Source organism: Rousettus aegyptiacus, unplaced genomic scaffold (assembly GCF_014176215.1).
Source record: "Rousettus aegyptiacus isolate mRouAeg1 unplaced genomic scaffold, mRouAeg1.p scaffold_m13_p_12, whole genome shotgun sequence".
NCBI classification, from domain to species: Eukaryota; Metazoa; Chordata; class Mammalia; order Chiroptera; family Pteropodidae; genus Rousettus; species Rousettus aegyptiacus.
In genome coordinates, this window is record NW_023416287.1 from 30,806,785 (window position 1) to 30,832,895 (window position 26,111).

The 26,111-nt window shown below is 37.4% G+C and overlaps 1 protein-coding gene across 6 annotated transcripts in view; it reads right to left on the bottom strand.

Annotated features, from left to right (window-relative positions):
* TASP1 (taspase 1) overlaps positions 1 to 26,111 on the bottom strand; it is a 221,796-nt gene that overhangs the window by 23,622 nt on the left and 172,063 nt on the right. For all 6 annotated transcript variants that reach the window (XR_004953653.1, XM_036229670.1, XM_036229672.1 and 3 more), the window contains 2 exons: positions 16,410 to 16,520; positions 2,419 to 2,492 (listed from right to left, as the gene is read on the bottom strand). Coding sequence is in view for 5 of the 6 variants with exons in the window: in XM_036229670.1 (XP_036085563.1) it covers positions 2,419 to 2,492; positions 16,410 to 16,520 (185 nt within the window). In the remaining variant the exon portion in view is untranslated. The remainder of the gene's footprint in view (positions 1 to 2,418; positions 2,493 to 16,409; positions 16,521 to 26,111) is intronic.

The following is a 26,111-nucleotide window of genomic DNA, read 5'->3' on the forward strand; positions in this document are numbered from 1 at the left end:
AAAAAGACAATTTTTGGAAAGCAGGGAAAATTTTTAAAAAAACCAACTTTTTAGAAATATTTTTTAAATGAATTTTTAAAAAGTTTTTAAAGATGTCTAATTTCCCATTTTGCTACCATGGTTCTCAACATCATGTGAGATTATTATGCTGAACAGTTGTGCCACCAATTCGACGAGTCTTTAACAGAAGCCAGGAAACCAGGAGGACAGGCCAAAGGCTTACTCTCTTAAAAAGAATATAAATTTTGTCCTTTCTCTTTTGAGCCCAGCTTCTCATTTCTCATCTATAACTTTGTCTTACTTACAATACAATAAAATTCCAGCCTTTAGGACAGAAGAGATAGGGGTTGTGTGTGTGTGTGTGTGTGTGTGTGTGTGTGTGCGCGCGCGCGCGCGCGCGTGTGTGTGTATTCAATAGAATTCAGCAGCCAAAGCATTAATTTTTTTTTTTGGTTTTTTTTTTGGAAAGCATTTGTAGCCACAGGCTCAAAGGAGAAAGAAAGGGAGAGGGATTGACTCTCTGTAAAGAAGGTCAAAACATAATTTATAAGTGAGGCAAGAGGAACAGCTGTATCTGTTGGCCTAATCAAGACTACCAGCTGGAGAATTTACCAGCAATATGAAAAACACATCCACCAGATGTCAAGCAATGCAACTGGAGGCCAAACGTCTTAGGGTTCAAGGCAGGACTCTCCTCTCTTTACCACCCATATTTCATGTTAAATAGTAAGGTGTCTTCCACAGGCCACCAGCAGGGATAACAAGAACATTTCAACACAAGGGACTTAATAATATGACCATACCCCACCAGACTGGCTTCAGCATTAAGGTCCACCTCATACAACGTTCTTTTGTTAAAAAGCAGTTTTAGCTCAGTCAACATGTAAGGGGTGAGAGAAACATAAATGGCTGCAAGCCATTCTTGTGCAAGGATTCTTGTGGCTTATCAGGCTTATTTTATATTTGGGAACCATTTTGTCATTGGGAAGAAAAGAATGTTCTGACTACTTGAATAACCATTTTCCCACTCATTCTTAAACCTATGCTGTTCAACACAGTAGCCCCTACCCACATACAGCTATTTAAACATAAACTAAGTCAAATTTAAAATTCAGTTCCTCAGGCAAACTAGCCACATTTCAAGTGCTTAAGAGCCACATATGGCTAATGGCTATCCTATTGGGAAACACTTCCATCATCACAGAAAATTCTGTAAGTTAGTGTTGCTCTAAACCTGTAAATCCTCTTTAAAATGGGCAGTTATAATTCCCTTCTCTGTAATCTATGAAATAAAGTAATCATTATTCATACTATTATGAAACATGTCTGCTGATACAATATGAATCTTGTATTAGGTGAGGGTGATACAAAGAGGAGGGGGAGCTCAGTCACAGTTTCACGAATGTAAGCCAATCCTTGTCTAATGAGGTGTTCTCGTACGCTGGACTCACAGAAGCCCTGTGACGCTGCCAGCCTGCTGGATCATGTACAGAGGCCAGTCTGGATGGGTGTTTCATGACAAATATGCAATAAACTACTCTTTCTTACATGTATCTTTAATTTGTTAATGATTTAATCTCTATCAGATAGTTTATATCAGACGTTTCCTTACTTCTGCAAAATAAATCACATCCTTTAAACAAGAGGTTGCCTAACTTCACAGCTTTGAAAATGAGGTATTTTAATGCCAAGTAAACATCATATACCACAGCTGTTTCTAAAACTTTTATGAACAAGAAGAACATGAGGCGAGTATAAAATAAAATCCACAAATTATGTTTCTTACTCTAAGCTCAACCATTGTGAGTGCAGGGAAGCCAAGCAACTCAAGAGGGGCTGTGTGGGTGTTCATGTGATCCTTGGGACTCGCTGAAGGATGTGTGCCATGGTCCTTGCCTCTGCCCACGAGGTCATCATGCCAGGGCATGCTGGAACACACCGGACCATGAGCCAGGTCACACCGGACCATGAGCCAGGTTGTACTCGCAAGCACGTCAGCTACCTGTGCCCTCACACATGCAGAATGCAGTCCAGGCACTCAGCTTTTTTTTTGCCTTGGTTTCCTTTATCTATTCCAACACTCCTTGCAAAATCACCCAGTCATGACGGCCCATCAGTTTCACTCACATTTCCTCTTCCCAATCCCACTTTCCTCTTTTCCAATTATTCACAATGGACAAAGAAGAATGAGATAGGAAAAAAAATGTTTTCCTAATCTTCCCTGCTTCATCATCAAAGCATAAAAAAATCGGCTGTTTTTCTTTGGGATCATTACCTGTTCTTAATCAAATTCTCATAAAAATCAAAGAGCTGCTGCCCAAAAGCAGCTCAAAAAATTTATATGTATCAGCTTAGCCTGTTAGAGGTTCACACAATGGTTGCGCGGTTTACAGGTTACGTCTCAGTTTTCCTGCTTACCTTGGCTTTCCCGTCCTGGGCTGACATGTACCCAACACACATGCTCTCCGTCGTGTGGCTCCAGAGAAATTCCACTGCCATGGGAGAGAGCACAAATAGGCACATTCAGATCACAGACGGAAAATAGATCTTTGTTTTTTAATAGAACAGTTAAAGATAGCTTTATACTTCACACTCAGTTCCCCACTTTCCATTTGCCCTTCATAAATGTCAAGATGATTTAGTACTCAAAACTGTGTAATACCATTTACTGTGAAATGAAAAATGTATTTCTTTCTTGTCAAAACTTATGATTATTACATGTAAAATAAATGCTCTTCTGTTTGAAACTTGCAACATTAAAGACACACGTGCGCATGCACACACACTCATACGTACAGTACACAGTGATTTAGTAAATGTAATATTCCATAACGTAGTTTCCTTTAACACAGCCACACACACACACACACACACACACACACGCACATGTGCATGTGTGCATGCAAGTCTTGGTTTCTAAACACCATTCTGCGTGAAAAGGAATCAGGATTCCTTAGAGAAATGTCAATTCTAGGGCTGGGGCAGAGAAAACACAAAATGAATCTGTTGAATTGTACCCCTGAAACTTACTGGATTTCGTTAATCAATGTCACCATAATAAAAAATTAAAAAAAAAAAAAAAAGAATCTGGAACATCTTGTGCCAAAAAGTAAGGAAGTACTCAAAAAATGATGAGGACTTATCAAAAGGACCAGAGGTCAGCCTGAAGGGGTTCCCACTAGCCAAATCTTTGTCAATCTAAGTGTCAAAATAAATAATAATAATTATGAATTATTACCACTAAACAAATAAGAACCAATTAGCCCATACTAATGCAAACAAATAAATTAATAAACAAACGGAAGAGAAGAGAAAGCTCTTCCTTGCAGGAAAATGCCAACTAATAAATAACAGAGTTAGTAAATCATCATGGTTGCTAAACCTAGTTGGTGAAAATTTGAAGAGGAACAGGCTATTTCCATAGTCCCGAAATATCTCTCCATAAAATTCTTATTAAAGGGGCAAAATGCAAGTTCACTGTGGAGAAACCTGATGAACTCCATTTTAACTGAACGATCTACGCTAATATCATCAAGTAAGGGACAAATCAGCACAATTTGCCTCTTGATTAGACACCCCGAGACTCACCACTACTTCTGCAGTATTTTGCCAAAACTGCAGAACCAGAATTGCATGAGGAAACACCACACAAATCTGATATAGGAACACTACTAAATAACTGGTTTGAACCCTTAAAAAATATCAAAGTCAAAAGATACAAAGAAAGTTGAGAAACTGTTTACATTTAAAGGAGACAAAAGAGACACAACAACTAAATGCAACATGTCATCCTGGACTGGATCCTGGACTGGGGTGGGGCGTGTTATAAGGAACATCACTGAGATAATTGATGGAGTTTGAAAATGGACTACGGATTCGATAATAGTTTGTATCAATATTAAATGTTATGATTTTGATATCTGTACATGATTTAGAAAATGACTTTGTTCTTAAGAAATATACACTGAAATATTAGGAGTAAAGACCCCTGAAATCTCCATTTTTGTCTTAGATAGTTCAGAAAAAAATGTATGTATGTGTGTGTGTGTTTGTGCGTGCATGTGTGTGTGTAAAGGAAAGAGGGAGGGAAGGAGGAGGTTAAAGTGGCAAAATAAATGGGGGAAATGAAAACGATAGGTGAATCTGAATAAAGGAATCATGGGTGTACCTTGTACTATTCTCATAATTTTCCTGCAAGTTTGAAATTGCATCTAAATTAAGTTACAACAAGAAAAATTTACAAACATACAGAGATAAATACAAAAATTGGTCACCTTTCAGTACATACTTTCAAAATTCTAAGTTTTTATAAAGATATTTTTTAAGTTTTGAGATACTTCTCAAACAAAAATTTCAAAAGTCCCTGATAATAAAACTGCATTGCTCAACACTAAACCCTCTGGGTCCCAGGCCATCCATCTGTTTATATCTCCAAGCTAATTAAGCCTGAAGACAAGTGTTTGAGTTGAGACACAACTGTGGGATCAGTGATCCTAGACTCTGAAGGTTTTGCCAGACATGTGGGGAAGAAAGAAGCAGTAAGGGGCAAAACTGAGTTCCTCAGATATGTGGCTCATTCCCTCATCATTAATTAATTATCAAACCTGCCAACCTGCTCAACAGACGCTCTACTGAAGAGTGCAGGAAAACAGTGTCACGCAACAAAGCAAGTTCTCTTCACCAGATGTTTTTTCTTCCTCACACATCTCCTTTGAACTTCAAAAATCTTGAAGTCCAGAGCAAGGTCTGGGATATTCTAAATTGCTTAATAGAGCAAAGGCACCCAAGTCTTACTGAATTTCCCTAAAGTTGTGACAATGTACTTGTATTCACAAATACAAAGTTTAGGTATTTCTAAAATTGTAACTTCTCTTTATATCTCAAATATTATAGTAGTTAACTGCTCATGAATTAGCCAAGAAAAATTCACAGACATATAGTCAATCTAACCATGAAAGTAAAGGATAAAAACACTGCACTATATTTATTTTTAAAGACACAATTTTGATTATTTTAAACTCTATTATTCTCTCTAAAAATATAGCCTACGCTGAGGAAATATAATATATAACAAATTCAGACTTACAAACAGAATATATTGGGTATGCTGGCTGACCACATTAAATGTTTTTATACTGAAGGGTTTCCAATAATTTTCTAGATATAGACTTCAGAAGTCCTTAAAGAAAGTAACTCAATGTCTAGAAATTGAGATTTAACGCTTTTTCACAAACAAACAAAAAAAGAGGTACATTGTACTGACATTAATACCAACAATTCAAATCAGTTTATGGTGATCAGTTCAGCAATATAGCTAGGGCAGGCTAGCTTGAGAAACTCAGCAGAAATTATTTCCAATTTAAATTATAGAATATTTCTGTAAAAAATCCTATTTTATTTCTTTTAATACGTGTCTTAATTTAACAAGTTATTTCTTAATCAAGGACTTTCGAAAAGCAGGAGAGGAACTAATATTCAGAATCTGTCATATGCTAGGCACTGTCTTCTGTAGAACTCAGAAAGCCTGGATGGGGAACCTGAGACTCACAGAAAGTACATAACACCGCTTAGGCCATTTTAGTGAGTGCACAAACTGGAATTAAAAATGGACTTTTGGATTCCTAAACCTGTGATCTTCCATTATTCTATTACTCAGCTTGAAAAGGATTTACGATTAGTGTTACATATTAAGAGGATTAAATTCCTCACGAACACCAAAAGACCACAAAACATCAAACACGAATACAACTCTTAAATATTTTTTAAAGAAAGCTTTTAAAACTATAACAAAATCTAGAAGCCATAAAAGACAAGACCGATACATTTAACTACATTAAAAAAATGTTTGTAGTATATTCTTTGCCATGTGGGGAAAAAAGGTCAAGGGATGAATGACAAGCTATGGAAATATTTCCAATTTACAGCATTGGAAAAGGACTAATTTTCTTAATATATAAAGATCTGCTACAAATCAATAAGAAAAAGACAAATATCCAAAGAGAAAGCAAAAAAAGATATGAACAAAAGGCAATATGAATGGCTCTATAACACAAAAAGATAGTCTACATTTTACCCACTAAAAGAAATGTAAATTAAAACCACAGGATAACATTACTCAACTATCAGGTTATCAGATATAAAGATTTGAAACAGCATTTTTTTGTTAGCTGGAGGTGAAGGGAGCACTCTCATCTAATGATGATGGGAGTACGGCCATTTCGAAATATATTCTTGTAATTTATGGTAGTTATATAAAGTCACCTGACCACTGGATTAGCAAATATGGCATTATTGCTCCTAAGAAAATACAGGGTTAGTTCCCTGCAAGCCTCTGGTAAAAACATTTTCAATCAATAAGCAACCTCATTTTATGTGTTTCTGTTTAAAGACATCTTATTTAATATATATTTCTCACAAATAATTATATGCCATCTTTCTTTATAATAGCCAAGACGAGTTTAACATTCTTTTGACACTGGATAACCTGCTCATGAATTTCTTTAGCTTTCGGCCTCACAACAATGCTGTCCCCTACACTCTTTTTACCAGTCATCATCTCATGAATCCACAAGTTCACTTTTTCAGCTTCTCCATGACTTCATTATGCACCATAGATGGTACTTTAGCAGTTTCTGGAGGATCATACAGATCGGTAAATTTCTTCTTTATTCTGGATGTAGAGTATTGTTGGTTCATTCACTTTGAACTCATGGCCAACGGCACTATAACTCTTACCTAAATGAAGCTTATTTGACACGTATGTTTTCTCCACAAGATGCCACAACCTCCTTGCACTTAGGAACACTAGACAGGTTGGGGGCCATTTTAAACAGAGAAATTATCAACAAAAAGCGCAAAAATATGACATGAAACAGACACAAAAAGGACACTTGTTTACAGCAAGAGAACTGAGGCAAGAAGGCAGAGCATCACTTTTGTTAACCTCAGCTAGGAATGTATCAGGCAACTCAAACTGTCACCCCTCTGCACATGTCCACGAATGACTGTGAAAGTGCCAAGAGCAGTGATTTTGAGATTACAAATAAATTTCAGCAAGTAGGTGTTTATTCTACAGATATGTCTTTAAATGTATGAAATAACATCTTTACAAAGACATGCATTGAAGTAGTTTTAATTAGAAAGAAAATAGCTTAATTTCCTATTGGTTAGAGTATATTAAAAATCATGATACTCTATACAACGGAATACTATGTAACAACTAAAAAAAAAGAAAGAAGCTCTACATGGGTAATAGAAAACGATCTACAATGTTCTTCAAACTTTTTAACTGTGAACCACAGTAAAACAATAACAAAACAAAAAAGCCTCACATATCACATACACACATTTCTTTATTGAAATTTCATGAAGTAATACTTACCATTTTACTTGCAATTCATTGGTCTATTCTATTGGGTTCTTTGTAGTCTACCCACTGCATTTAAGAGATTCTGCTTGTGACTCACTAAATTGACTTAGACCTCATTAACAAGATATGCTCCAGTATGAAAAAACACTAATCTGCAAGATACATAGTTTATCTAATATAAAAGACAATGTGGAGAATGATATATAGAGATGATGCTGCCATTTTTGTTAAAGAAAATAAATGGGCACCATAAATGAACATGTTTGCAAACAAATGGATCTCTCTGGAAGATCCCAATATCTTAGGAACTGGCTACAGTGGCTGGCTGCTACTACAGAGGGAACTGGTTGATTTAGGGCGTTGAGTGGAAGGCAGCCTACTTTTCACCGTAAAGCCGTCTGAAACATCTGAATTTTGTCCTATTTTTATTTATTTTCTATTTTAAAAAAATGTCCCTAGGAATCTCAACTACCCTATTAATCTATATTATCTATGAAGGATTAACTTCTTCTCTGTTTATGACATTCTGAACTATTGAAATTAGATGTAATGGGATATTAGTATATGTATTATTATTTTATTTTATTATTATTATTATGACATTGGTTAATGAAATCCAGTGAGTTTCAGATGTACAATTCAACATTAAGGCATATATACATTGCATTGTGTGTTCACCGCCTATAGTTAGATTTCTTTCTGTCACCACATATTTGACCCCTTTTACTCTATCTACCTCCCTCCTCCCTCCATACTCCGATACTCTCTGGTAACCACTAGTCTATTGTCCAAGTGAAATAAGCTGGACAAAAAAAAAGGACAAAAAACCACATGATAGCACTTATATGTGGGATATAAATCTAAAAACAACAAACAAATAGGACAAAAAAAAAATGGAGACTCATGGACATGGAAAATAGCATATATATTTTAATCATCCTTGATGAGAATGCTTTATTATGATGTGAAACTGATCTAATGCTTTCAAATTGTTTCATGTCTCACAACTAAAACATGATCAAAAATTATGAAGGGACATGAATAAGTCCCTATTTCAATTTCTACTGAGCACATGTATTCAGAGAAAAGCCTGTTATAGTCGAAGAGCAATCAAAACAAAACTAGTGTTTATTTCCACTAGAAATTTAATAAGTCAAAACCTTTATAAGTAATTATAAATGAGTAGAAAACATTTATTTGCCTCAAAGGTAAAGTTTACCTCACAAAAACTTTCAAAACTGTTTAAGTTCTGAATTATAATTAAAACCCAGCGAAGAGTACCACAAAGTTGGCTCAAATAGAGAGAAAAAATATTCAGCAAAAAATTAATATTTTAGCAAAAATTAATTAGCATTTCTTACCATCAATGATATCTAAAAGTATATAATTTGCTTTTTGATTTTAGGGGCTAAATCTGAAATTGTCCCAAACACTAAAAATTAAAGTTCACAGCAACAGAATTAAAAACGATTCTAATAATAATACTGCAAATTGGGCAGAAGTTACATCATAGTATCAGATTTTTCCACATATAATTACTACATATAGGTGACCATGAACTCAAGCAACTCATAAAGTAAATGACTAGCCTGGAGTGACTGGCCTGAGCCTGTGAAAGTATTATGTATAGTAGCCTTTGGTGTGCAAACTGAAGCACATTTCCACTTAAAGAAGCTCCTGGACTTTTGGTAATGACAACATTCCTTTCCTAGTGGCTGGTGACTGTGACTGTTTACACCTCAATTACCGATTTGTAAAGGCTTTTATTTTTTTAAGAAGCCAAAGCCCAGTGATTGTGAGGCTACTGGAATATCCCAGACCACGAAAAGATCTTCATCAGAAAACATGCAGAACACCCAAGCTATGCTAAAATAATTTCCTGAATGGGTTTTACATGTTAAAGATGAGCACAGGAATTGGGCAGGATTCTTCTCCACAAGGTGACTTCACAACACAGCACAGCACATCACACCACACGAGTGTAATGTGAAAAAAGGTCAAGACTGCTGATCTGTTCCGGTGCTGGAGAATGTGTTAGGAGGGAATGTGCTACCCATGTGTCCCACAAGAATGACAGGTTAATGACATTATAGGTTCATTCAGAATGGATTTGTGCATATAATCTTTGAGGCCAGCCTTTCTGGAAAGTTATATCTAATGCTTTGCAACAAATCAATTCACCTACAGGTATAATGCCCAAGAACGGTTCCACTTCAGTCTTAGTTTTGCCCCTCCACTCTAGGAGACAGCCTTTAGTACTTATGCAAGGTTTTACCTCCTAGTGACATTTAAATCACCACCTCCACTGGTTATTATTAGAGCTGCAAGGTACCCCTTGTCTGATGCTGTTTCCCCTACCTCCACCCCCACCCCCAGAATACCTTTTTCTCTCTCAAAATGATTCAAATGTCATACTGTTTAAATTAAGTCAAACAAACTTTCCTTGCCAGGGTTCCAAGCAAGTTTTTTCTATCCTAACGGTTTCTCTTTTCTGACCAGAGAGAAGCCCTCAGCTACTCCACCTTTTAAAAAATGTTGTTCTCCAATTGTTAACAACCCCCAGCTGCACTGGCTCCCGCATCCATTTAAAACTTCTCCGTCTGGCTTCACATCTCAGACTTGCTTGCAAGGAAAACAGAACTCTAAAATCAGAACTGTCTTAGGCTGGGCAGTTGCCAAGTCAGCTGCTGCTCCTTAGCCTTGGATTGAATCTCTTACCCTAGGACATTTCGCACAGTGTTTAAGTTACTCCTTATTGAATAAAGATAAGTTCATTTTTAAAATAAGAAGAATGAGGAACTGTAAATAGAACAGGCTCCTCTTATCTCTGCAGATTTCCCCGCCCCCCGTTGTTAGGTTCTTCATAACTCAACTGTGGGCTCCTAAGAGGATGCTTTACTGTCTTGACATGGAATCCTTCGGATTCATATAATGCCTGTCCCATTATGGTCATGAAGTAGCTCTGAGCTGGCGTGCTTCCCTGAAAAACTTTCAGCACTGAACTGTCTTGGGAGGGCTGCGGATGTAGTTCTAAGGCACCCCAGTTATACTAAGCCAAGAAAATAATTATCCTCATTCCAAGGCTCATTCTGATTTGTTCAAGACAAATGAAGGGTGCTGACTGAAAAGGACTTTGTGGGTCAAATAGTAATACAAGCCCCGAAAGACATTTCAATTCTTTACTATTTTATCATTTTATTGTATTAGAAACTGCTGGAAATAGGGGCCACTGGCTAGGGCTTGGAAGTTTTCTCCTGACAAGAAAAGAATTCAGTGAAACACGTTTTACTGAAACATGATTTTATTCATTCAACAAATATTTTTTGGGGGATTTATTTCATGCTAGGGTGATCTCTATGCTTTGAGCAGATGGAATTGACTATAAAATTTGTCAAAATGTTTTTTTTCTGAGAGTTTTAGAACCACAGTAATAAGAATTACATAGTCACTAGAATTCTATTCATAAATCTTTGTATTCTTTATTTCAGATGGAAAACTTTGTGACAAAAAAACAACAACAACTTCATGGTTAGATTATAGGATTATAGCTAGGACTACACTTCTCGTGATGGAGAAGAAAATTACAGATGAAAATTTATTTCCAGTTTTCAAAAAGTATATTGGTGATAGTTAAGGGAAGAAAAGTTTTATTTTAAAGCAAACAAAACAGATCACAGTAACTCATAATCTACATCTTTGTGTTTTAAAAGTGAAAACTAATTCTGAATTATATAAATCTCAGAGCACTTTCCTAAACAGATTAATCCAATTCAGTTGTTGAAGCTAAAATATCGTGTCTGCCTTATTCATTTTGCCTCAAAGAATAAATTGCTTAATTTGGTTCTTTCCATTGGATCCTTAAATAAGAACCAATATGCCAGCCTATCTCTTAAGACTACAGTGAAGATGTAACAATCCCAAAGCATTGCTGAAGCACTAAAAAAATTTGCTCCCAACCATGACATTGGACCCTCCCATAGAATAAAGTTTTAGTTATATTTTTAAGACAAGTTATTAACATCAGATGAACATCCATAAGTATCTCTTCCCACTACCAGCCTAATAACCAATTTGCCTTCTCTTTGAGGGTTATTTTTATGATTGTGTGAGCCCAGCAGAATGCCTACTCATAAGTGCTCACAGTGGCATGTGCCATGAAATGGAAATAAGTGATATTGCTGGGGCCCCAAGAATGAAGCTCCTTTGAAGTGCATGTGTTTATATGTGCTCGCCAAATTTTTAATGCCAGTAAAACCAAAAGGCGGTTTGGAATTTTAACTTTCAGTAAAATGACATTTTATCTTTTTAATGTTCTAGGAAGTATCAATTCAATCTAAAATTTTTTATTTTTAAACCATAGCTAGTTTTGGTAACAGTGACGAAAAGAGTACTGGATAAAGTGCTTTGCCTGTTCTGAAAAGATGAGGAGTGGGGAGGGGAAATGACACATTTAAGTTCTAATGGCAACTGAAGAACAGTTTGATCTGATAGAACAAAGTCTAAAATGATAAAGGGACTCATTATCCTTTCAGTTAATTATGTAAGAAACTGTAAAAACTCTCACAAAAGAAATCATATGATACACCATTTATATAAAGTTCACACAAGCCCACATGGGGGCTTCAAAGATATGGGTAATGGGCAATTTCTTAAGCTGGGTGGCAGGTTCACAGGTGTTCATTTTATTATTATCCTTTATAACTTACAGATATATTACATTCTTCTTTTAAAAATATATGAAACATTTCATAGTAAAGATTAAAAAAAAAACAGGGAAAAAGGGGTGGCTGGACAATAAGAAGTAATATCATGTACAAAACTTAATTATCAGCATCATAAACCTATTCCTAGATAGTGAAGAACCTGAAGTCATTCTCTGAGTAAGGTGAGGGTACTTAATGGGGAAGTAACAATTACCATATGTGCTCATCAGATGATCAGGCTCTGGCTGAACTGTGGGCCTCGATTATATTTAGGATGAAGGATTCTGACACGGTCTTGGCACAAAGGCCACTGGCCAAACACACAGCATTTCAACCCCCTAAAAGGCCCTCTGCCTCCTATTCTGAATTGTTTAAGAGTTTCCTTAAATATATAGAGTCTGTTTCTCATTGATTCCCATGCTCACAGCTTCCTACTAATTACTCTAAGGCAGGAAACCCTGAACTTCACAAAGTCTGTCAGGCTCCTACTAGCAGAGTGAGGGCAGACTACAAGGGAAGAAATGTACCCATATAGTAAGATTGGCCTTTTATGCCATATATTTGCATATATTCTAATTACTTGTATCAAATCACAAGCTTAAAATGGGAAAAAAAAAAACAACTCAGTTTTTCCACTGGAAGGCTTAATGTGTCTTTGTTTACACAATTATTAACCATACTATATACAGCGGCCTCAATAAAGCACTTCTGTAGAGGCCTGGAGAGCACATGTAATTGTGCATTAGCAGGTAAAAATATATTGGTTTTTTTCTCTAAAAGCAGAGAAAATTAATTCTTTTCAGCTGTTTCCTTCCAGGGACAAGCATTTGCTTTGCGTTAAAGCAAGTGATTTGTAGGCTGGGCTTTGCCAGCATCTCATGATCTGGGGAGTGGGAGGTGGTGGGATGGGTGTTGCAAACACATTTACATCCAAACTGTCCTGTACAAGGCTGTTTGTTGAGACTGTCTTCTGCAATCCATTTAAACTGTCTCCAAATCTTCCTGTTCCTGGACACTTGTCATTAGCCAGTATTTTCTACCCATATTATTTGTTTTCAAGAGCATGTGAGGTTGTTTTACAGACTTCATTTTTCTAAAAGAGTGGTCAATTTCTTGAAAAATTTCTGCCAAATAATCAATAAGGAAATCCCAATAATTATTTGGAGCCTACTACAGAGGATGAGTAGAAAGTAGATATGGCACAGTCCTTGTTCTCAAATGATTCACAATCTGGCAGTGTGAACCTCATAGGGAGTGGAATCTTCTAATAAGTTGAAAGATATTTCAAACCACTGTACCTTCCATGTGAGTCCCTAGGGCTCAAAGACCTGTGATCTATTCCTTTGAAACAACTGGGCTCAGAAAAAAAAGGTTATGAAATGCTGGCCTAGAGGCAGGGACAGATACTTTAACACATGCGTAGGATGTGTCATGGTGAGTATTACAGGGATGCCAATTGCATGTTGCAAAAAGAACACAAGGAAGAAACAAATCACCTGGGGGAAGGGCTTCTGGAGGATTGCAAAAAGATTCTTATCTGTCTTAAGTCTTAGAGAAGGAATGTAATCAGCCCAGGACATTTTAAGCACAGGTAACAGCATGTAAAAGTCACTGGGGAAAAAAACATGACTTTTTGGAAGAAGACCAAGCAATTTGGAGTGGCCAGAACTTGGGCTTTGAAGATGAGTGGAGGAGAAGTAGTAGTAGTCAGAAATGACTGAAAACGTGTTTTGAGGTCACATGAGGGGAGTGCATTTCCCATCAAGTTAAGTAGTTCCCATCCATCTCCTAGGGAAATGAGCAACAGAGTTGAGTGAGTGAGTGTGTATGTACGTGTGTACCCTCATTGAAAAATTAAAAGCCAGGAGCATGGGAGTGATAGTAAGGGATACATATTTTGAATTTATTTTAACATAAATAGAAAGTTACTCAACATTTAGCTTAGACATATAATAAACTAGTAACAAACACTTATGTGGCTCTTATTTTGATCACTGTCCCTTTGATCCTGAGCTTGGCATGGCTCTCTAAGCCTCAGTTAGGTCAGGTTCTCCTTTCTGCCCTTTCTGCTGTTAAGGACAGCCTGCTTCTCTCCTGACTGCCTGTTTTTCAGCCCATTGATAGGCTTTCTATATACAGAGAAGTCTAGTGGCAATATAAAAATGGGAGACAAATAGATGTGGGAAGGCTAAGGAGATGGTTTGGAAAAAAGTGATTAGGGCCTGCAAAGTAGGAGGACACTGATCGCATTTGTCCCAGAGCATCCAAAGAAGGGAACTAGGATCCAGTGATGCAAACTGAAGTCTGACAGTCTGAGCTGCCTGAAGATGCAGCAGAGCACCTTGGTCTGCCACTGTAGATCATTATACAAACATTGGCAGGGAGAGGGTTTAAAAGGTTTATTAGTTATCTATTGTTGCATAAATTACCACAAAATGTAGTGGTTTAAAACAACAAACATTATCTCCGTATCTGTGGGTGAAGAATTAAAAAATGGCTTATTCTTAAGAATGCAAAAATACCTTACAATTTTCAAGATTAACTTGAATGGGCAATAGTCTGGGATCAGTAAAGAACTAAGTCTCCATCCTAGGAACAGTCATGAAGCAGTTTTAATAACTGCCCCTGACTTCCTGGTGCTAGAGGTTGTTCTACGTTCTTTTAGAAGGCCCAGGTACATCCCCTGCATATTTTAAAAGTGAATTTCCTGCCATCTAACTGTGGAAGATATTCGAAGAACTGAACAATGATTAAGATACCAAGAAGCGAATGGCTAATTCGCCTTGGTTTAGCAAAAGGTGACCACATCAGTACCAAGTACAGTAAGAAAAATGATGAGTTCATGGTCAGAGTCCAGATGGAGAAAGGGGCTTTTATATAAAAGTGAATTTTTTTTTTCCTTTGAGGAATGAGGGGATTATAAAGGCTCTTTTGGCTTCTATAGAAAAAAAATATTTTTTAGACTCATAAGAAATGCTCAGTCTTTCATTTCATAGACTCATAGAATCTCAAGGTATGAAGAGACTTATAGCAATTTACGACAGTCATGCAGTACAGATCAGGTACCAGCCACACTTTCTATAAGGAAATTTATACAAAGGGTTGAACTACTACAACTCCTGAGGATCACGAATAGTGCTTATATAAGAAAAGTTAGATAAGAACGGGTAAATACGCACCGGTATATTCATACAATTAAATACCATCTAGAACGAACAAACATCTAGAACATTAACAAACTACTGCCACATAGAACATAGATGAATCTAACAGGCTTAATGTTGACTGAAGACATCAGACACAAATAGTACATATTCTATGATTTCATTTATGTCAAATATAAAAGCAAGCTAAACTAATCATGGTGTTAGAAGTCAGCACAGTGGAAACTTTGGAGGAGGTAAAGATTGGGAGGGACTGCAAGGGGGCTTTTGGGGTTGCAGGAAAGTTCTATTTTTTTAATCAGTGTGTTGATTATGTAAGTAGGTTCAGTTTGTTCAGATTCATCAAGCAGCTGCAGTTATGATTTGTGCACTTTTTAAAATGTATATACACTTCAATTAAAAAGTCAATTAAAGAAATAACATATATGGCTCCTTGCTAGTGTATGTGGCACCTTTATGCAGATTTTTTAAATGCCCCCTCTGGAGGAATGAATTAGAAAAGGGCACCCCATGGACAGAGGTAGTCCCACAAGTTTGGGCCTTGGCAAATAGAGGACGGGCTGGTTTTTATTCCCATTGATAACACTTATCTAGATACAAAATCACACATCTGGATGGACATCTGCAAATCTACAAAATACTCATTTGATTCTTCTTCACCACAGCTTTATGAGGACATGGCAGATATCCTTATTCCACAGATGTGGAAGTGGCACTGGACAACAAGGAGCATGAAGGCGTCATAGCTAATGAGCAGTGGAGCCAGGATGGACTTCCAGCCCTCTAGCTCTTCAGATGGCTCTGATTCCTTTTTGGGAGGAGGGACAGGAAGAAGCTTTCTATGTTACTGTATATATTGTTATGGGTCATCTCAAATGTTTTGTAGAATAAGCAAAGGATAAACACGTGGTCCACTGTTCTTACTATTGGACTTTAGTGAAGGTCCTAGGTTCTAAGCCCATTTGAAAAATATGCTCTAAGTGTACACTCAGAAGTAAACATTCATCTTTTAGATGTTTATCTATGCAAAAAGATCAGTAGAATAGAGAAGGCTAGAAATCAACAGAGCATCCTGGCCCTCCCATAGCTTATTGACTTAAGAATATAAATCTTTCCATATCTTGAAAAAAATTAAAGAGAAAGACACACACACAATGTATATGCCCAGCTTACCTAGAAGTGTCTGCTTATTGTGAGAGGAGTCGGGCTCTGCAGAACATCTGCAAGATCGGAGAACAATCACTCCTCCAAGCACGCCATCTTCACTGGCCAGGAAGGGTGAACCTAGGCAGAAATGACTAGTGGTCATTTCTCAGTTAATTTTACGTTTTTCATTTTCAATCTTGATTTGACTACCAAAACAAAAACATGGTATGAATAAGATCTTGAATGATGCCCATTTCCTGACAATCACCATTGTTCGTAGCTTGTATAGGCTTGAGAGCAAAGGCGGGCTGATGCCTGAACAAGGGTTATTTGGCAAAGAGAGTACCAGATGCTGCCAAGAAGACCTGAGTGGGGGTGCAGTGCGCAACACTGCATTCAGAATGGAACTGAAAACACTACCAGATTAAAGAACCAAAGACAAATACAGGAAAAATGCTTAGCAACTCCCTTTGATCAGTTCTTAGGGGTCACTTGCCAAGCTCTCCCTGCTGTCAGAACATGCCACCAAAAGCTTTGATTTACCACCTTAAATTCAATTTTAAACAATAAGCCACAAACTTTATTACAAACATTAAAAATGCTCCTGATGGTTTACACAAATAAGGGTGAAACTGTATTTCTATTATGAGAGTCTCATGGTTATAAACGACTAAGCCTCTTTGAGATCTCACACACTGAACCACTGTGAGCATTTCAAGAACACATTTTAAAACCCCTCATTTTTCCTCCCCAAGGACATCCTCGAACATCTGGCATAGCAAGTGAGCACGTGAAGAACAAATGCAAAATTAACCCAAGCACTATCAAAGAAAGTAGTAAAAATAAAAACCAACCAAATTGGATTTGGGGGAGCTTCTGGTTAAGCTTAGTAGATTAAATGCATGCATTTATCTCCACTCCTTCCTCAAATCCCAGTTAGCTGAGGGGAAAAGAGAAAAAAGGCATGGCCCCATAAGAACAGAGAAAAAGGCAGACAAGAAAAAAAACCTGACCTTTTAGAAAATGAAAATAAAATGGACAAGTAGACCAACAGACCTATGAAAGCTGAAACCTAAGCTTCCGGGGTGGTGGTAGGAAAGGGGGATTTGGTTTGAGTCAGTGGACACCTATTAAGAAACTTTTGTTATAAAATCCAAAAGGTATTGGAAATTGTAGGTTTCAAGTTCTTCTTAAGGCAGGGGTGAAAGATGGGAATGAAATTAAGACAACTGGTTCATAGTGTCCAAAAGGATCCTCTAGACCAGGGTTCAGTAAACTATGACCTGTCTGGTCCACAGCCTATTTTTGTATGGTGAAGCTAAGAATGTTTATTTTACATTTTAAAGGTTATTAAAAAGAAAAAAAAGAAAGAAGAAGAAGAAGATGATGAGGCGAATATGTTATAAAGATCATGATACAGCTAGCAAAGTCTGAAATATTTACTTTTGGCCCTTTATATAGTTTGCCAACTCCTGATCTAGAGCCCCAGATTCCTGCCTAGAGAAGAAGGAAGCTACTACTTCTTAACCCTGAGAAATCAGGATATTTACTCTCTAGAGAGGTTGAACCAGAGGGAATTGAGACTTGGGGGCATCGGGCTCTACCTAGGACAGGCGGAAGGCTCCATACTAAAAACAGAGTGTTGAAGTGGAAGTCTTTATGCCAGTGAGATAACAAGCTCCCTTCACCCACAGGCTCTCAGGATATAAGAAATCAGACAGATATCCTCCAAACAAGAGACTGAATAGATCCTTTATCAGCTGCCCAAACAACGTAAGAATAAAGACCTACCTGAGAAACCTTAAAAAAAAAAAGAAAAAAAAAAAAAGGTTTGTCCTTGCCTTATGTAAGGGATTCCAGATTCCAGATGACAAGTGTAACTCACAGGTTTTTTATTCAGCTTCTTGGTACTTAACTAGTGAGAGTACAGACAACCTAGGATCACTAGTCCTTTCAGTTAGGACTCTCGAAAAGGCAGAGACCAAAACAAGTAAAAGAGTGGCACAGGGATAGCTGAGGCAAATGTATCAAACAAAAAATAAAAAAGGTAAAAAAGAGAGTGAGAAAGAAAAATGACAGAAACATGAGGGGGAAAAAACATGTAAAATCAGAAGGACAGGCCAGAAGGTCCAATATCTGAAAAACAGGAGTTTCAAAAAACGATAGAAGAAATGAAATATAAAAGAAATAAAAACATTTCCAAGAATTCAAAGATGAGTGCTCAGAATGAAAAGGCTTATCAACCTCCCAGCACAACTCATAAAAAAAATAAAAAGTGTCATGAAGATATATAACTGTGAAATCTCAAAGTACTGAGGCAAGAGAAAAGTTTAAAAACTTCCAAATGGGAAGAAAAGATATATGTAAAACAAGGGGATCATAATGGCATCAGATTTCTCAACACAACACCAAAAACTAGAAGATTAGGAGGCATTGTCTTCAGAATGCTGAGGGAAAATTATTTCCAAACTAGAATTGGAAATAATTTTTCCTCAGCATTCTGAAGACAAATTCTACACTAAACCAAAATATCAATCAAGTGTGAAAATAGAATAAAGCTCTACAAAGTCTCAAAGAATTGACCTACCATACATTCTTTCTCAGAAAGCTGTAGGAAGAATATGCTTTGGCAAACTGAAAATGTAAGGTAAATAATAAGAAAGAAAATAAGATCTGGAAACAGGAGATCCAAAACAAGAGTGGACAAAGGGATTCCCAGATGACACACAGCTACACAGCAGGCTTAGAGGGTCAACAGTCCAAAATAGAACAGGAGGCCAGAGCAGGCCAGAAAGATATTTCCAAGGGGTAAAAAATAATTAGAGAATACATGTTGGATTTGAAATTATTGAGAAGAAATATTTCAGATTTTGAGGAAAGTTTGAGAATGAAAGAATGATTGGTACACACACACAAAAAAGCCCTAAAAAACAATGAGGTGAACATTAACTGCAGGAAAAAAGAGAATTTGTACAAGAAAGGAAATAGAATCACAGTATATTGTGTAACTCAGATGTTAGATGTCACGAGAGGATAAGAGGCTCCTGTGGTATAGGTAGGTTTGGGGTTGGAAGAATAAAGAAACTAAATCCTCAACTTCCCTGGTGTGAAGAATAAAATATCTAAATTCGATAGCCAAATAATACATAAAATTGAAAACAAAGAAATAGTATAAGTATGTTATGTTGAGATATATAAGGTCTAGAAGAAATAGCTCAGAGTCAAAAGTAGTAGCCTCAGAGGAGAGGACACTGGAGTGGGGATGGGGAGGGGGCTGCCCATTTTCATTATAAGCCTGGAGATTTTGTCTTTTTAAACCACATAAATGCATCATTTTGCAAAGAACGACAACACAATTTTAAACTGTGGCATTACAGTAAATTTCTTTATCCTCAGCCTCTTAGAGAAAGGGGAAAAGAGACAGAGAACTTACAGTCATTGAGAAAGTATGCTGCATCAGGCCCTGGTTCCATGCTTTCATGTTCTGTAGTTTAATTTTAAGAACTACACCCTGCCATGAGGTATTTTATTATCACTTTATCGATGAAGAACTTGAAATTCAAAGAGGTTTAACAAGTTGCAATAGCCATGCCACAGTTGAGCAGGGAGAGTGGGTCCCTCCCACATCCCTCTGAGCCCATGGATTTTGCTTTCTTTGCATCAATGCCTCTCAGTGAATGCAACACTCTGGATAAGGTCACATTCCAAGTGCCCACTGAATACCCCCACCCCACCAGCCCCCAAACTTGGCAGCTCTAGAATTGTTCCTTTCCTCACAAAATCTGAGAACTTCTCCTGGGTTCTGTATAGCTCATTCGATCTCAAAATCTATCTCTTCCCTTTCCAATGACTCAACACTTCACACCATGTCAAATTCTGTCAGTTCTCTCTAGCACTGTGCACTTGCACCTGCCTTGGTCCCTTCACTTCCACTGACAAAACTCGCAGCACACTCTCATTGTGCTAAAAGCACTGCAGTGGGCTCCAATGTGGCCTATCTGCTCTGGTCATTCAAATCTCTAAATTCATTAATTCAATAAATATGTACCATGAGCCAGGACTCTTCTAGGTATTAGCTCTACAGCAGTGAACAAAATGAAGTCTCTGCTTACCCCTAGTTGAACAGGTTAAGGGACAAGTAATAAATTCATGAGTCAATTAAAAAAAAAAAATCCAGACAGCAGTAAGTACTGTGAAGAAAATGAGTCGCGGTAAATGCTGAAGTGGAGACTTGGGTAGGGATTACTTTACATCAATGGTCAGGGGAGGCACTTTTTGGTAAGGAGGTAATCATGTGAAGATCTGGGGAAAGAACATTCCAGGCAGATGAACCAAGCAAATGCAGAGGCTCTGAAGTGGGAAGAAGCCTGGGTGTTCAGAAGATACAAAGGAGTCCAGAGTGGTGAAAGCCAAATGAGAGAGGGGAAGAAAGGGTAGACCAAGAGTTCAGAGAAAGGCAGGGTCAGTCAGGTCACATAGGGATGCACAAAACTTTGTGGGTACAGCAAAGAGTTTGGATTTTACTCCAAGTGTGACAGAAAGATGATGCAGGGCTTTAACTAGGAAGTTGATTGTTTTTATTTGCACTTGTACAAGGTTATTCTGTTGTGTAGGATGGACTGGCAGGCAAGTGTGGAAGCAGCAAACCACCAAAGAAGCTGCTGTGGCAGCCTAGATGAAACATGACAGTGGCCTGTGTGAGACTGGTGGCAGTGGAGACTCTCAGCAGAGTTTGGGTCTGGGATATATTCTCTACATAGAACCCACAGGGTTGTTCACAGAATGGGTATGAGGGGCATGGGAAACAGGGTCATTAAAGTTTAATAAGAAATATGTACCCAAGCTATGATCACATCATTAAACCATTCGAAACCATCAATGGCTCCCAACTGCCCACCAAGGGATGTCCAAACTCTTTATCCTGGCCCAGCTCTCCTCTCCTTCCTCAATTTTATTTCCTTATTTATTTTTACACATCATTTGCTCCAGCCCAGTTGTACTTCCAATATCCCATTTCCTCAGGATGCCCCCCTGCTCAGATCCACGGTAGTGAACAGTCCTTCCTGGCTCCCTTTTCCCCCATGAACTAAATCTGTTCTTCAGCTCCGGTGCCTTTATACAGACCAAAGCTCTATGAGGTGAGAGTATCTGATTCAACTTTAAATCCACTTAGTGTCTAACAAAGTGCTTTCACTTATTCACCACCTTTCCCATTCTCAACTCCAACACACACAAACACACACACACTCCTGCCACATGTGTGTGGCACCGAGGACAATTAAACAGCACATGAGTGCTCTAAAAGGGGATGGGGTCTCCAGGGCACCATGGAAGCTTATTATTAGGACTCTTCGTCCCTGGTATGAATTCATTCAATAATATCTAAAGATTCCAAATTTTTCATGGAAAGCATTCAGATTTCCTATTTTCACTATGATAGGAAAAAAAAAAATACTGACTCAAGAGACTTTTTTTTGAGTTTCAGTGTAGCAACTGTGTTCTTAAGCAAGATATATATTTTTTTAAATGCTTTAATTTCTTTAATTATAAATCATAGATATCAAAAGAATCTTTCTGGGTTGTGGTGAAGATTGATTTTATATGATTTTATATATATGAACTTAGTCACCTTTAAGGTGCTGTTTAAACATTTGGTGGTAGTAACATTGATAGAATACACTTTATAGCATTTTGTTGGTTCTCAAAGATTATCACATTGAACAAACTCTATTAACATATCTACCTGGTTAACCTTCTAGGATAGTTGGAACCAGTGCTCAACTAACATTCAGCAATTGGATGGTGGTGGTGATAGAGTATCAATTTCTCAAGTTAAAATGTTAAACAGTCCCTGTATAAAAGGCAACACTATTTCTTATTCTTCCCAGTAAAAGAAAAATCAACATGGAGTGGCATGTTGAGCATCGTGCTAGTGCTTTCTATATCCATACAGAAAATTGTGGCAAAATAAACAAATTAAGACTACCCAAAGTTCTATTAATATATATGTAAGTAGTTGTATAAAATAAGTAAAGAAGATTAATAAAGAAATAATAAAAATTAAGCTTCATTCACCCTAATAAAATGCCCAGATTCTTTAAATACCCAAGTCTATAACTGCTATGGAATGAAATTATAATTACAGATGGTAAGAGACACATTCTCTGTGATCAAATTTATATAATATGAACATTCATTTAGGTTGTAAAACCAAATGATAAACAAAGGAGACAACTACTTTACTATATTTGTGCTGCAATCTTTAAGGATGAAGAATTTGAAGATATTGAAGAGAATCACTATAAGTATTAAAATAGAGATGTCAAAGGGCATGTTAATCCATATTCTTGATTGTTAGTACCAGAATCCCAATTAGAATGATTTTAAGTAAAAAGGATGATTGCTGGCTCATCAAATCTAAGAAAAAAATTCAAATTTCTGGAAGGGTAGGGATGTAATGAAATTCAGAAATAGCTGGAAATATCTTCCTCCATATGGATAAAAATACCCATCAACAGTTCTAGAACTAAATACCTGGCAACTTAAATCAATAGTTTTAATATTTATTGGTTTTAACATTCTCAGGAGCCACTAATCAGACTCAGAAAAATAGAGAAACCTGACTGGCCTGGTTTTGGTCAGGAGGCAAGCCTAAAACAATCAACTGTGACCAAGAGGCCACGGATTGGGGTCACAGATGGACAGACGAATCCACAAAACACAAACAGATAGAACACTGGGTTATGGAACCAGAAAATCAAGGTTCCAGATTTGGTGAAGTCTACTTGAACTTAGACAACCTACTTTACCTCTCTGAACTCTGCTTTCTTCTCTCATCTGAAAAATTAGGAGACTGGACAAACAATCTCTGATGTCTCTACCAGTTCTAACAGGCATAGTCCTAGGATTACTGTCAGTTTTAGAGATTCATGTCTACCCATCAGCAGTGACCAGCCATTACCTAATGCCGGCAAGCCCAAACATTAGAGCTCTTTCTGCAAGACATGATATAATGCTTTCTCTCCAATGAGTGAGAACTTATCAAGAGAATGAATCTGTAGCCAGAAGGCATCTGCTAGTGTTCCATCTTCCCATAACATTTAACAAAGAACCTCTGTCTTTTAAATACATTTCTGTAATTTCTTTCCTCTTTTTAATATCTATATGCCAAATCATTTGAATGCCATTTTTTCCTGGAGAAATTACACATAAACTGAGAGAAAGAAACTGAGAGAAAGAGATGGTTGGGCAGTCAGGTGAGCAAGAAAATGAACTAGAGAATAATAAATGTTCCCTATGAAAACACACAACTCTAACTCTAAAAGAACAATCAAGATTATAAATATTCTTTAAACATGGAAGCAGAATAAGTTTATAGTACCTGGAAGACCAAGCACCTTTTCTCTAAAGACACACTTAAGTTGGTTTACATATTTCTCATGGACGTGAAGTTGGTTTACATATCTCTCATGGACATGACGCAGAATGATATGAACATGGCATGACATAATGAGAGGAGCCAATCGCCAAGTTCAGAAGTGTTAGCTCATTAATAAAGTGCCACTATATTATGCCTTTGAACAGAAATATACAGACTGATGTCATTATCCTATTAGATATATACTATTTAACTGCATTCCATCATTTCATGCTCCCATAAAAATCCTAATGGAATAATTATTACTATATTCATTTGATAAATGAGAAACCAAAGAAAGGGAAGAAAGAAGCTGAGCACAGGGAAGTAAATGACAGGTCTACAGAAACATGAAGTAGAAGTGGGGAGCAGACAACAAAACCACTGAACCAGATCCTCTCAACACAAACCCTGAGAACTACACCTGCTCCTCAAAATCTCACCGCTACCATAGCCCATCAATGTTATCATGTGTGGTTTTCCAGTAATCAACATAGTTTTAAAAACTCTAATTTAACTCTTTAAAGAGGAGAGTTGAGTGTGGCAAATAACCCCTTTGAAGTTCCTTATCTACCAATCTACCAAAATTTGAAAGACAAGAAAAGTTAACTTGTTTTAGAACAGAAAATTCCATTCCATTTTGTCAAAATAATCAGAACCTAAATATATCAGAGAGAAAGGCAATCTTTGTGAAAATTTTCTGACTTTTCCATAAAGATTAGAAACAGAAATCAAATTGAAGATTCTATTAAAGCCTCTGCTTTTTGGTTTAACCAATTATAGAATATATTCACCTGATGCTGTTCTAGAAAAAAAATTTAAAAAAAAAAAAAGAAGTTAGACATAGGATCTCTGTCTTCAAGGAACAATTCAGCTGAGAAAAAAAAAAAAACAAAACATAACAAAAACACTTTAAAAATCGTGAAGTAATTCAAAAAGAATCAGGAAGTATCTTCTGAATATTCCAGGCCAGTATTCTATCTGAGAAGGGAAGGATCCAGGATTCCACAAATTCACCTTCAAGTGACACTGACAGGGTGAGAAATGTGGATCCCTGACAGAGGAAGCAAGTGAGAGTGGCCTAACGGGACCTTAAGACTCCCTGGAGGGAAGGCCAAATGGGCCCTGTTTTCCAGCCTTGGTCCTTGCACTTCCCATGTTAACTTTAATAAGTAAGAAGAGAATTAACTGACCTCAAACCCTACTGAGTCCCCTAAACTTCTAGGGAAGGCAGAAAACACCTTTTCCCTCTAGTTACAGCTATCAGAACTTCCGTTTTCAGGAGTGTCACAAGGCAGGAGGACAACATGGTGATAGTGGCAGAAAAAAAGGGGTCCAGACCAGGCAAACTGTCTTCAGTGAGGGTAGGGTAGGGTGGTGTAGATTCATACTTGCTTATTAATACTAGATTAGATGACATGAATTTGAGGACAACATTCATTCAACAAATATTCCATATTTTCTAAATAGTCACTTAAAAATATATAAGAATCAACCATGTCAAGTACTGTTTGGAGCCCTTGGCTATGCAATGATTAAAGTAAAATCTGTGTTCCTAAGTGCTATGGTCTGAATGTTTGTGTCCTATCTAAATTCGTATGTTGAAATTCTAATGCCCAGTGTAATGATATTAGGAGGTAGGGCCTTTAGGAGGTAATTAAGTTATGAGGGCAGAGTCCTCATTAATGAGATGAGTGCACTTATAAAAGAGGCCCAAGAAAGTTCTCTTGTTCTTTCTGCCATGCAAAGTTGCAACCCAGAAGAGGGTTCTTACCCAGCCATGCTGGCACTCTAATCTTGAAACTCCAGCCTGTTGTTTACAAGCTATCCAGTCTGTGAGAAATAAATTTCTGTTGCTTACAAGCCATCCAGTCTGTGATGTTTTGTTAAAGCACCCCAAGTGGGCAAGATGGTGGAGTAGGTAAATGCTGTGCTGGCCTCCTCTCACAACCACATCAAAATTACAACTAAACTACACAACAACCATCAATGAGACTTGCCTTAAGTCTAGCTAAACAGAAGTTCTACAACTAAGGACATACAAAAGAGCCACCTGGAGACTAATAGGAGGGGTGGAGACTGAAATGAGCTGATCTCATACCTGTGATTGGCAGTTAAAATCAGGAGGATATCTCAGCTGTGGAGGTCCCTCCTCAAGTAGCGAGGGGTCCCAGTCCCACACCAGGCCCCAGAGCCCAGAATTCCAGTACCAGGAAGAGAAGTCCCCACAACTTCTGACTGTGAAAACCAGTAGAGATAGTGGCTGAGTGAGTCACAGGTGTTCCTCTTAAGGGACCCCCATGGGAACTTAC